An 11,865-nucleotide genomic window follows, 5' to 3' on the forward strand; every position below is an offset into this window, starting at 1 on the left:
CTAAAATTCTGCGGCACACACAAAAATATTTTTTTTGCTGATCTGACAAAAAAATAGGTATAATGTTGATTCATTCATACCAGATGGCTATTGTTGTGTTGGCTGTTGTAATTTTATTTTATTTGACAATCTAAGGGAAAAGAGGTCAGTGCCCCTGACTAAATAGTCCGGTATTGCAGATGTTAAAAATCCTTGCGGCACGCTGGTTGAAAATCGCTGTTCTAGAGCATTTGACATCTTGCCTCCTGGCAATTGTTGTCAGCTTGGCTCATATAAACTCTTATGAAAATTCGCTATAGTTTTGGATGTTTCTTACATCAACAAATACGTGAAAAATTGTTATTTTCTCCCTCCATTTTGTAAGAATAACTCTCATTGAGATTAATGTAATTTTGCACTGGGGAAAGCTATGCTGTCTTTTGGAAATGCATTTTCCCCTCAATGTTTCTATATTTAATCCTTTCATAGCATTCCATTTATCTTTAACTTTGCTTATAGGAAGTCACTTATATTTTTCTTAAGATACTGAGACGTACCAGATCATAAAGATTCATAGAAAGCCATTTGTCAGCTTTTAAAATCCTGGCTTTGATTTTGGAAACTGTTTTCTTTTCCTCGGCTCCATTTTTCATTAAGAGACCAATAAGGCAGCTATCTTACAATAACCATGGTGGGAAATTTTGTTTGTTTGTTTTTTTAGTTATTTGAAGTTGCACAACCCATAATCCTTTAAAATTTTTAATTATCTTAGCGCCATCTTGTGGACTTATTGTGTATATGTGTACAAAGCAAACCTATTAAATGTCATAAACAGCCTAATTTTTGGGGGGTCAATTTTGTTATGATAAAGACTTTAAAGTCCTCTCAATAAAACGGTAAAATTAATTCCTGTATTCTACCACATTACTCAAAAAATTCTAAATATTCCATAGTTATTTTTAAGAGGCAATCCAAAGGTTAACCTGATAAATCTGAGATTATTGTAATAAATAATTCAAACCAAGACCAGCCGTAGAAACAGATGGTGCTTCTGGAAAAACTTAAACATTTTCCACTCTTCAATGAACATAAACCTTCTGCCTGGAGCTGTGCAACTACATGGACTTATGAGTATGCCTGTAAATCTATGTGGTTACTCTCTCTTTTTTTTGCTGTCTCAAGTCACATTCTTTTAATTTGATGCTTCTCAAGGTATGGAAAGCAGAGGCTAACTTAAAACACAAGAGAACATGTTCTGGTTATTCTCAGTCTGTAGTGCTATCTTTCCTCTTCCTGTGATCGCTTCCTGCTTCTCTGTTTTGCATGTGAGACTGTGTATTCCAGTAAAAGGACAAAAGACATTTTAGCAAGCTTTTATTATACCTAAGCCTGGATTTAACTCTCTGAATAACTGAATAGGTATATAATCCTGTGGATTTCTTGAGGTGGTGAGTTGAGTCTAGATGGATTATGACTTTGTTTTCTGAGTCTCTTCAAATGATTAGCAACACTTCTGTGGACAATTGTGTTTGAGAGGTAATAATTGGCTTAGATAAATAATATGAAGAAAGGGGAAAGTAAATCTGAAAAAAAGAAAAGAAATAGAAAATGAAAGAATAGAAAATGAAGTGAATACATGTGATAATACTCTGTTTTTAGGTTATTTGTTTATGCTGATAAGTTATTTTTTTCTTTACTGAATTTTGACCAAAAGAACTCCCCAAACACAACAAATTGTTGGTAAAGCTGTAAACTTAAGATGCGATTGGTAAAGTTGAGCTTGTCAAGAGCTTATTCTTATGGAGGATAAGTCATTGGCTTATAAAAATTATATTAGAGAAACTTATGAAGTAAAATAGGATATGTAGTTGTTGCCTAGTTTATTGGTTTCAACTTTTATTCTTAATTCTTCTTAAGTGGCCATCTTTCATTTATATGTAATTGAACAAATCATTTCACAAGAAAATGGAATTACTTACACAAATACATTGTCTTAATATTTATGTCCCAGGAATATGCTGACATAAAAAATTACAGTAGAGTTGCCCTGGCCAGGTAGCTCAGTTGGTTAGAGCAGTGGTCGGCAAACTGGCTCGCGAGCCGCGGTTTGCCGCTCTGTTGACTAATGAGTTTGCCGACCACTGGGTTAGAGCATTGACCCAATAGCCAAGATTATGGCTTCAATCCCAACTAATGAATACATTAATAAGTGGAACAACAACTCGATGTCTCTCTTTTTCTCCTCTTCTTCTCTCTCTAAAATCAATCAATAAAAAAATTATAGAAGGGTTCACCAAATGCTGGTCAGGATATAAAAAAACTGGAGCACTCACACATTGCTGGTGGTAATGTAAAAATGGTACAGCTACTTTGGGAAACAGTTTTAAAAAACCCACCCAGCTACAATATGACCCAGTGATTGCACTTCTGGCATTTATTCCAGAGAAATAAAAACTTATGTTTGCCCTAGCCTGTGTGGCTCAGTTGGTTAGAGTCTTGTCTCATGTGTATGTGGGTTCGATTCTCGGTCAGAGTACCAAATAAATTGGTCAATAAACAAAGAAAAAACAAAAGAAGTTTGTTCCCACAAAAACCTGTACGAAATGTTTATAGCAGCTTTGTGTATAATAGCCCCAAACTAGTGACAAATCAGATATCCTTCAACAGGTGAATGGTTAAACAAACCACAGTACATCCATACCACACTACTCAACAATAAGAACAAACTGTTGTTACAGCCAACAACTTAGATGAATCTTCAGAGAATTATGCTGAATAATAATAATAAAAAGCCCATCCTGAAATGTTATGTACTACAATTATATATATTCTGATTGACAAAATGATAGAGATGAATATATTAGTTGTCACTGATGTGGGATAAAGGAAGATCAGAGGAGAGGGGTTGTGGCTACACAAGGGCAACTCAAGAAATACCTGTGGTGATAGAAATTGCCTGTATTTTCACTATATTAATGTCACTATCCTGGTTGTGACATTTGTAAGATATTTCCATTGGGGGAAGGTATATAAGTGTTATATGAGATCTCTCCCTATTATTAGTATTATTTTTAAGTTGGTGGAGGTTTAATAAGCAAAGGAACTTATTAATAAGGCTTGTCTTGAGCAATCACAAGGTGAGTTAAATATCCTCCCTCTCTATATTATTTCTTACAACTGCATGCGATCTATAATTATTTTGAGATAAAATAAAAGATTAATAAAAAATATAATAAGGGTTACAAAAGGTATCTCAGTGCTGAATTAATGAATGCACACTCAGGATTGTATACTAAACCTTCCTATTTAAATTAAGTCTAATTAATATGTGGTGACGGAAGATTTGACTTTGGGTGGCGGACATACAGTGAAATATACAGTTCTTGTATCATATAAATCTATACCTGAAACCGATATGATTCTATTGACTGATATCACCCCAATAAATTTAATTTAAAAAATTAAGTCTATTATTACTAAAAATCTGCATCATACTTTACAGCATCCTGATTGTGAAAGAGATACAGTTTTATACCTTGGTAGCCTTAAAAAACATTTTTTACTATATCTCTGTAATATATATATTGTGAAATGGTTGTATTACTATATTTTATATTTGCATAGTTGAACATTCTTTATTTTTATTGATTGCCTCCCATATGCATCCCAACTGGGGATTGAACCCGCACCCTGGGTATGTGCCCTGACCAGGAATTGTACCGCCACGTTTTGGTGCATGCGTTGAAGCTCCAAGCAACCAAGCCACACAGCCCAGCACAAACATTCTTTTTAAAAAGTTAAATTTATAGGGGTGACTATTTGTAAAGAGAACACAACAGAAAGAAAATTAGTATTTCCTACTGTAAATTTAAAAAACCCTACAAGATTTTATCTTGTATGTATGTTCATCATCACAGCTTGATAATATTGCTTTAATGTTTCAGTAAGTCCAGGTAAAACAGACTGTTCTCCACTGAACTTTTAAAGCTAGCAGAACAACCTTTTCATATATTGATAGCTATCTAGTATTCTGCTCTACAAGTGTCATCACCATGCCAAAGGCCCACACTGATATTTTTTGATCAAAGTTATAGGAAGAATGATTTTTTTACATCTGCAGCTATTTTATGTAAAATTAAGCTGACCTTACAGGGTAGTAATGAGAGAGCAAAGGAGCTCAAACAATCAGTGTATCTATACCAAATATAAACAGAGAACTGAAAGTAAAATATCCAACCAACTCCAAGTTAGTTGGCCATGCCATTCTGTGTATCTAAAGAAACTGATTTTATTTTACCAAATAGTAGATTGGCTATCTAAGTTTTCATAAGCTAAAACACAATCCTCAGTGAGCTTTTAATCTCAGAATTGAAAAAGGATCAAAATATATTCATAACACCTCAAAGATACTGTAGTGTTTACATATTTAACTGTGTTCTACTTGGTCGAATACATCCTTCCAACCATGGTGCATTTGGTGGCTGTTTCTCATTACTACCCTGTAAGGTCAGCTTAATTTTATTTGGGAAATTAGCTGATATAAGAAAAAGTTATTTCAACATTATATTTGGATATTAAAAATTAAATAGAGAAATATTTCTTATCATAGTCTTCTATTGAGGAGGATTTGAAGGCAAGAGAAGAGATGTCTAAAAATGGCTGCATTAGTTAGACAACCTGGATTTAAAAAATCTTCTGCTAAATTCACTCATTTATTTACAACTAGAGGCCCGATGCACAAAACTTGTGCAAGCGCCGTGGCCCCAGCCCCCGCCTGCCACTGCTGCGGCCCGGGGCCTCTGTCGCCTCTGCTGTGGCCCCCGCCTGCTGTGGCTTTGTCTGGAAGGAAGGACGTCCAGAAGGATGTCCTATCTAATTAGCATATTATACTTTTATTATTATAGATGCTTCCCAACTGGCTCCACCCATAGCTAATGGACAGACTTGATCTTTTAAAAATATCTACTCTCTTCTTTTTTAAAAAAAAATTTATTTTTAAATTAAAGTTGACAGTCAACTTTATATTTTATATTAGCTTCAGGTGTACAGCACAGTGGTTGGACAATTATATAATTTACAAAGTAATCCCCCCGATATTTTAAGTATCTACCTGGTACCATACATAGTTATTACAATACTAGAGGCCCGATGCATGAAAATTCATGCACGAGTAAGCCTTCCTTCCCCTGGCTGCTGGCACCGGCTTCCCTCCGGCACCTGGGACCTGGGCTTTGCTCTGGCTGCCACCAGTAGGCACCCAGGACCTGGGCTGCTTCCCTTTGGCCGCCGCAGCTAGGCACCCAGGACCCAGGCTTCGCTACAGCCCCGGCTTTGTCAGGAAGGATGTCCGGAATGACTCCCAGAAGGACGTTCTGTCTAATTAGCATATTACCCTTTTATTATTATAGATTATTGACTATATTCCCTATGCTGTACTTTTTATCCCTGTGACTGTTTTGTAACTACCAATTTGTACTTCTTAATTCCTTCACCTGTTCAACCAACCCTCTAACGCCCCTCCCCTCGGACAATTATCAGTTTGTTTTCTATATCTATGGGTTTATTTCTGTTTGGTTTGTTCATTTTTTTTGTTTGTTCTTTAGATTCCACATATAAGTGAAATCAGGTGGCATTTGCCTTTCACTGTCTAACTTATTTCATGTAGCATAATACTCTCTAGGTACATATATATTTTCGAATTAGTGTTTTGGGTTTCAGATATATAGCCAGTAGTGGAATTGCTGGGTCATAGGCAATCCCATTTTTATTTTTTTATTTTTTGAGGAACCGCTATATTATTTTCCATTGTGGTTGCACCAATTTTCATTTTCACCAACAGTGTCCAAGGGTTCCCTTTTCTCCACATCCTTGCCAACACTTGTTTGTTTTTGATGTGTTGATGATAGTCATTCTGACAGGTGTGAGGTACATTTTGGATATTATTAATATCCTTATCAGATGTATCATTGGCAAATATTTTTTTCCATTCAGTAGATTGTCTTTTCATTTTGTTGATGGTTTCTTTTGCTGTCCCAAAACTTTTTAGTTTGATGTAGTTCCATTTATTTATTTTTTCTTCTGTTTCCTTTGCCCAAGGAGATACCATATTAGAAAAAAATATTGCTAAAAGAAATGTCAGAGAGTTTAATGCTTATGTTTCCTTCTAGGAGTTTTAACGGTTTCAGGTCTTACAGTTAAGTCTTTAATCCACTTGAGCTTATTCTTGTATATGGTGTAAGAAGGTGGTTCTAATCTCTTGACTACTGACATAAACTCCTTGACAAGTGATTTTGTTTGCTGTGACCTGTGACTTTGGAAAAGGATACACCGTGGAAACAGTGGTGGCTATAATGCCCAGAGCTGTTTTCCTTGTGTTGTGTATTTCTTCACAAATAGTATTACTATGATTCAGATTAGAAGGGAGGATATATATTCAGATATGTCTGTTCTATATGTTTTATAGTGCTTGCCAGATCAAATGATTTAATATACATAAGTGCTTAGAATAGTGCCTGACACATACTAAGTGCTGTATTTCTCAGCCATTATTAATATTAAATTTGTTGTTATTTCTATTATTAGCTTGGCTCAATCATTGGTGAATATTTTTCTGCAATGTCAGTATATTTTACTCATTTTCAAGTATATCATTACAATATCAGATAGATATCAAAATAACATTTTGAATTTTAATTTCTGTCCTAATGGAGAAGGTAATTAAGACATTTTAAAAAATATAGTTTCATTGATTTTAGAGAGAGAGAGGAATGGAGAGGGAGAGAGAAACATCAATTGGCTGCCTCCCACGTCCCCATTGGGGACTGAGCCTGCAACCTGGGCATATGTCCTGACTGGGAATCAAACTGATGACCTTTTGGTGCATGGGACAATGCTCAACCAACTGAGCCACACCAGCCAGGGCCAGAGGGTAATTAAAAAATACTTTTAAATTGTGACAAATAAGACACATACAGAATACTATGCAAAATAAAAATACAGCTTAATGACTTATTGCAAAGTGAATACCTATATACTAGTAACCCATTCAGGTCAAGACACAGTACAGGGACTGGTCCGTTTCCGGGTGGCGTGTGGGGCTGGAGAGGAGCGCTGCTCTCGCCACCACCAACATGGAGAGTTTGTACCGAGTCCCGTTCCTAGTGCTGGAATGCCCCAACCTGAAGCTGAAGAAGCCGCCCTGGGTGCACAAGCCCTTGGCCACGACGGTGTACGCTCTGGTGGTGGTGTCTTACTTCCTCATCACCGGAGGAATACTAGGTTAGAAAAATCTCTGACAATGTATATCAGATTGCTTAAAACCCAAATACCGTATTTTCCAGCACATAAGACCCCTGACTTTTGAGATTTTTCCTGGGTTAAAAAGTCGTCTTATATGCCGGAAAATACGGTAATTTATGATGTTATTGTTGAAACTCCAAGTGTTGGCTCCATGACCGATGAACCTGGGCACCAAAGACCAGTAGCTTTCTTGGCATACAGAGTAAATGGACAATATCTTATGGAAGGACTCGCATCCAGCTTCCTGTTTACAATGGGAGGTTTAGGTTTCATAATCCTAGACCGATCCAATGCTCCAAACATTCCAAAACTCAATAGATTTCTTCTTATATTCATTGGATTCGTCTGTGTCCTATTGAGTTTTTTCATGGCTAGAGTATTCATGGGTTAGCGTGACTTTTGAGAAGAAATCTGTGGATATTGGATTTGTTCCTGTTAATGAAGTTTTAAAGGTGGTACCAAACCTCTGCTGTGAAATATGGAAAAGAATGAAAAGCAGCAGAAAAGAAGCGTTTAGTAGGAAACATGGAAACATATTAAAGCTCGTCCTAGAATATCTTCTTGGTATCAAAGAGACAAGCTTATACAGTGTTTTTTCCTGCTGACCTACTAGTACACTTACATACCAAGGTTAAGTGGCATTTTCTTCTCAGTTTTTAATTTAAAGAAAATATATTCCATTTCTACACCTAAAAAAAAAAAAAAAAGATGTAGTACATTGTCATCTCCACAGAAGCTTCCTTTCACACTCCCTCCCAATCATTACCCCCTCTATCTCTCCTAAAGTTAGTTAATATCTTGACTAAAATTATAATTATTTGTTTTTCTTTATAGATGTAGTCAAGCACATATCCATAATCCCTGTAGTTTAGTTTTGTCTATTTAAAAAACTTTATGTAAATTAAACTGACATACATTCTTCTGTATCTGACTTTATCTCAATAAATTTGTTCGTAAAGAATCATCCGTGCTGTTGTCTGTGTGTAGTTTATTCATTTTCATTGTTGCATAGAGTTCCATTACATGAATATACCATAATTTATCATTTCCATTGATTGGCACTTGCACTGTCTCCAACTTTTTGATATTATAAATGATACTAGATGACCGGTGCATGAATTTGTGTATGGGTGGGGTCCCTTGGCCTGGCTGGCAATTGAGGCCGATCGGGGCTGGCCAGCTGGGGGAAGGGACTGCGGGAGGTTGGCTGGCCGCAGGAGGTTGGCTGTGGGAGTGCACTGACCACCCTGGGACAGCTCCTGCATTGAGCGTCTGCCCCCGGGTGGTCAGGGCATGTCATAGCTACTGGCCAGTTGTTTGGTCGTCCTGTAGTAACCGTCGCTTAGGCTTTTATATATATAGATTGCCATGAACATTCTTGATCATGTCTCTTGAAGCACACGCACACATATTTATTGCTAGTTACATACCAAGAATGGAAATGGTTAGGTCATATTTATCTTTAAATTTAACCCTTTGCACTCACTTGCTTTTTTCTCAATTCCTTTATTCTACTCGGGATTTAATTTTTTAAATACCCCAGATTTTACAAAGTGCGGCAGTAGAATAAAAAACTGGAGTTTCTTTTCATACAAACTTATTTATTTGGATTTTTTTATATTTCAAATTATTGATACATTCAATACAATTCGACATACGAGCTGCTACTGATGCTAACCGTGTCGAGTCACACTCGACATCCGAGTGCAAAAGGTTAAAAGATAGTTCTAAACTGTTTTCCATAGTATTGTTAATGTTACTCCTGCCATCAGTATTAGAATTCCCACTGTTGCACACATTTTCAAATACTAATATTATCAGATATTTTTATTCTGGCCATTCTGGTGGGATATTGTGCTATATCATGGTGGCTTTAATTTTCATTCCCCTTATTACTTACTAGAGGCCTGGTGCATGAATTTGTGCACGGGTGAGATCCTGAGGAGCCGGGGGGCGCAGGACACGATCAGCCCTCTGGGCTGGCGGTGGGATGCCCTTGCCAGCCCAGGATCCGGATCCATTCCGCTGACATTCACACTGGTTGTTGGGAGCCACCTGGTGGCCACTTTTATATTGTTTCTTCCTTGTGGAGCATCTAGGGAGGGGAAGCAGCCACGGTGCCCGAGGAGGCTGGTGATGCTGTTGGGATCATGCTGATGGTGCTGGTCCATTGGTGCCTGGCCCGTTTTCTGGAGATTGGACCTGCAGGACTACTGAGGGAGTGAGTGGCTGCCACCAGGACGGGTCAGTCAGCTGAGTGGCAGTCCCACTGTGAGAGTGCACTGACCACCAGGGCCAGCTCCTGCATTGAGCATCTGCCCCATGATGGTCAGTGCACATCATAGTGACTAATTGTTCTGGTTGTTCGGTTGCTTAGGCTTTTATATATATAGGTGATGTTGAATACTGTTCACATTTATGGGCCATTTAGATATTTTTTTTTGTAAAGCACTTGTTTGAGTTTCTTTCTGATATTACGATTGCATTGACTTTTTCTCACTAATTTGTTGAAGATCTGAGTCTGCTGCTTGTTTCAATATTATAGTTAACTAGAGGCCCGGTGCATGAAAATTCATGCAGTGGAAGGGGGGGGGTGTCCCTCAGCCCGGCCTGCCCCCTCTCACAGTCCAGGAGCCCTCAGGGGTGGGAGGTGACCCGGTGATCAGGAGAAGGCGACACCCCCATCACACCTCTGCTGCTGCCACTGCCGGCAGTGCAAACCTCGGCTGGCCCTGGTTACCTAAGCCTTGGGCCGGCCCTGGGCAGCTGGGGGGCTGAGGGAGGGTCCGGTCGCATCGTGTGCCTGCTGCCCCACCCCTGGCTGGGCTGAAAGGACTGGGAGACTCCGGCGGGGCTGAGGGGACTGGGCGCCACCATCTTGTGGCTATGGGTGCAGCCATCTTTGTGACAGTGTGATGGTCAATTTGCATATTCTCTCTTTATTAGCTAGGATTATCTTCTCCAGTTTGTGGCTTGATTTTAACTCTCTTCATGATGACTTTTGAAAAACAGAAGTTTTGAACTTTAATGTAGTCCAATTTTGAACACTTTTTTTCATAACCTTCTATGATTAGATGGGATTTAATGTAGTCCACTTAATCCACCTTTTTAAAAATGATTATTTTGTTCTGTTAAAGAAGTCTTTCCCTATCCCAAGGTCATAAATATATTCTCTAATAATACCTTCTAGAAGCTATCATGACTTGCCTTTCATATTTTTGTCCATGGCAGGAGGTAAAGGTCAATTTTTACTTTGTCTCCACATAGGCATCTAATTGTCTTAGCAAAAATTGTGGAAAAGTTCATCCTTTTCTTGCTCTTCTGCAGTGCCTTATTTGTTGGTGAATATTTCTTGAATCTATGCTTTATTCCATAGGTCTATTTATCCATCCTTGTGACAATGCCATATTGTTTTAATTACTGTGGTTTTATATAGATCTTGATGTCAGGATTATTTTGGCCTTCATTATTTTCATATACATATAGAATCATGTTGTCAAATTCAATAACACAAAGTATCTGCTAAGATTTTTTATTGGGATTGCATCAAATCTATAAATGGTTTCGGACTGTACTAATTAATTTCCAATGTAGGATGTTTATCTAAAAATTTAATATTTATTGTAACTTAATTGGTCAGAAAACATATTGTAGATTTCAGTCTGTTAAAGTTTATTGAAATTTGCTTTATGATTTAAAAGAAGAAATGAGTTATATGTGCTTAGAAAGGATGAATATTCTACACTTGTTTAGTGCAGTGTTCTGTGCCTGTCAATTAGTTTAAATTTGTTAATTATACTGTTCAAATTTTCTAAATTATCATTGATAGTTTGTCTGTTTATTGTAATATTTACTGAAAGAGATATGTTAGAATCTTCCATTATGATTATAGATTTGTCTAGTTCTTGTAGTACTGCCAACTTTTGTTTTATATATTTGACACTATGCTGTAAATTGTATACAAATTTATTATTATATCCTGGTGAATTGAACTTTTATCATTACAAAATATGACTTTGCCTTGAAATCTACTATGTTTTATCTATCTTTCTATTTATTTATTTTCATTTTATATCTTTAATGTTGAGGGTATTACAGATATTCCCCTTTTTTCTCCCATTGCCCACCTCCAACCGGTTCCCACCCTGCCCCAGGCCTTCACCACCCTATTGCCTGTGTTTTATATTAATATAGTCACACTATGCTTCTTTTGTTAGAGTTATATGACATAACATTTATCATTCTTTTACTTTCAACTTTCTGTATCATTTCACTTTAGGTGTGTCTATTATAGAATATCATATTTAAAAATATATGTTTTTATTGATTTCAGAGAGAGGAAGGAAAAAGAAGAGAGAGCTAGAAACATCGATGAGAGAGAAACATCAAATGGCTGTCTCCTGTATGCCCCCTGATGGGGATCAAGCCTGAAACCTGGGCATGTGCCCTGACTAGGAATGGAACCTGTGATCTCCTTGTACACGGGGTAATGCATAACCAACTGAGCCACACCTGCCAGGCAATATAATGTTTTAAAGAAATTCATGCTGACAAGCTTTTTCTTTTAATTAGAATTGAGTTTGTTTT

At 37.3% G+C, this 11,865-nt stretch overlaps 1 protein-coding gene across 1 annotated transcript; it reads left to right on the plus strand.

The window, feature by feature from the left end:
- The first annotated feature begins 7,066 nt into the window (after window positions 1-7,066).
- Window positions 7,067-7,669, plus strand: LOC129151116 (oligosaccharyltransferase complex subunit OSTC-like). Its single transcript, XM_054724976.1, has 2 exons — window positions 7,067-7,251; window positions 7,389-7,669. Exons 1-2 carry the CDS (start codon window positions 7,110-7,112, stop codon window positions 7,667-7,669), a joined length of 423 nt encoding a protein of 140 aa, XP_054580951.1. The 5' UTR covers window positions 7,067-7,109.
- The last annotated feature ends 4,196 nt before the right edge of the window (window positions 7,670-11,865 follow it).

The sequence above is a fragment of the Eptesicus fuscus genome, chromosome 2 (genome assembly GCF_027574615.1).
Source record: "Eptesicus fuscus isolate TK198812 chromosome 2, DD_ASM_mEF_20220401, whole genome shotgun sequence".
NCBI classification, from domain to species: Eukaryota; Metazoa; Chordata; class Mammalia; order Chiroptera; family Vespertilionidae; genus Eptesicus; species Eptesicus fuscus.

Bases quoted from the DNA above. Each gene is read 5' to 3' on its own strand.
- LOC129151116 (XM_054724976.1), top strand. From the start codon at position 7,110: ATGGAGAGTTTGTACCGAGTCCCGTTCCTAGTGCTGGAATGCCCCAAC. The intron at 7,252-7,388 runs TACTAGGTTAGA...CGGAAAATACGG, and splicing joins CTTCCTCATCACCGGAGGAA to TAATTTATGATGTTATTGTT.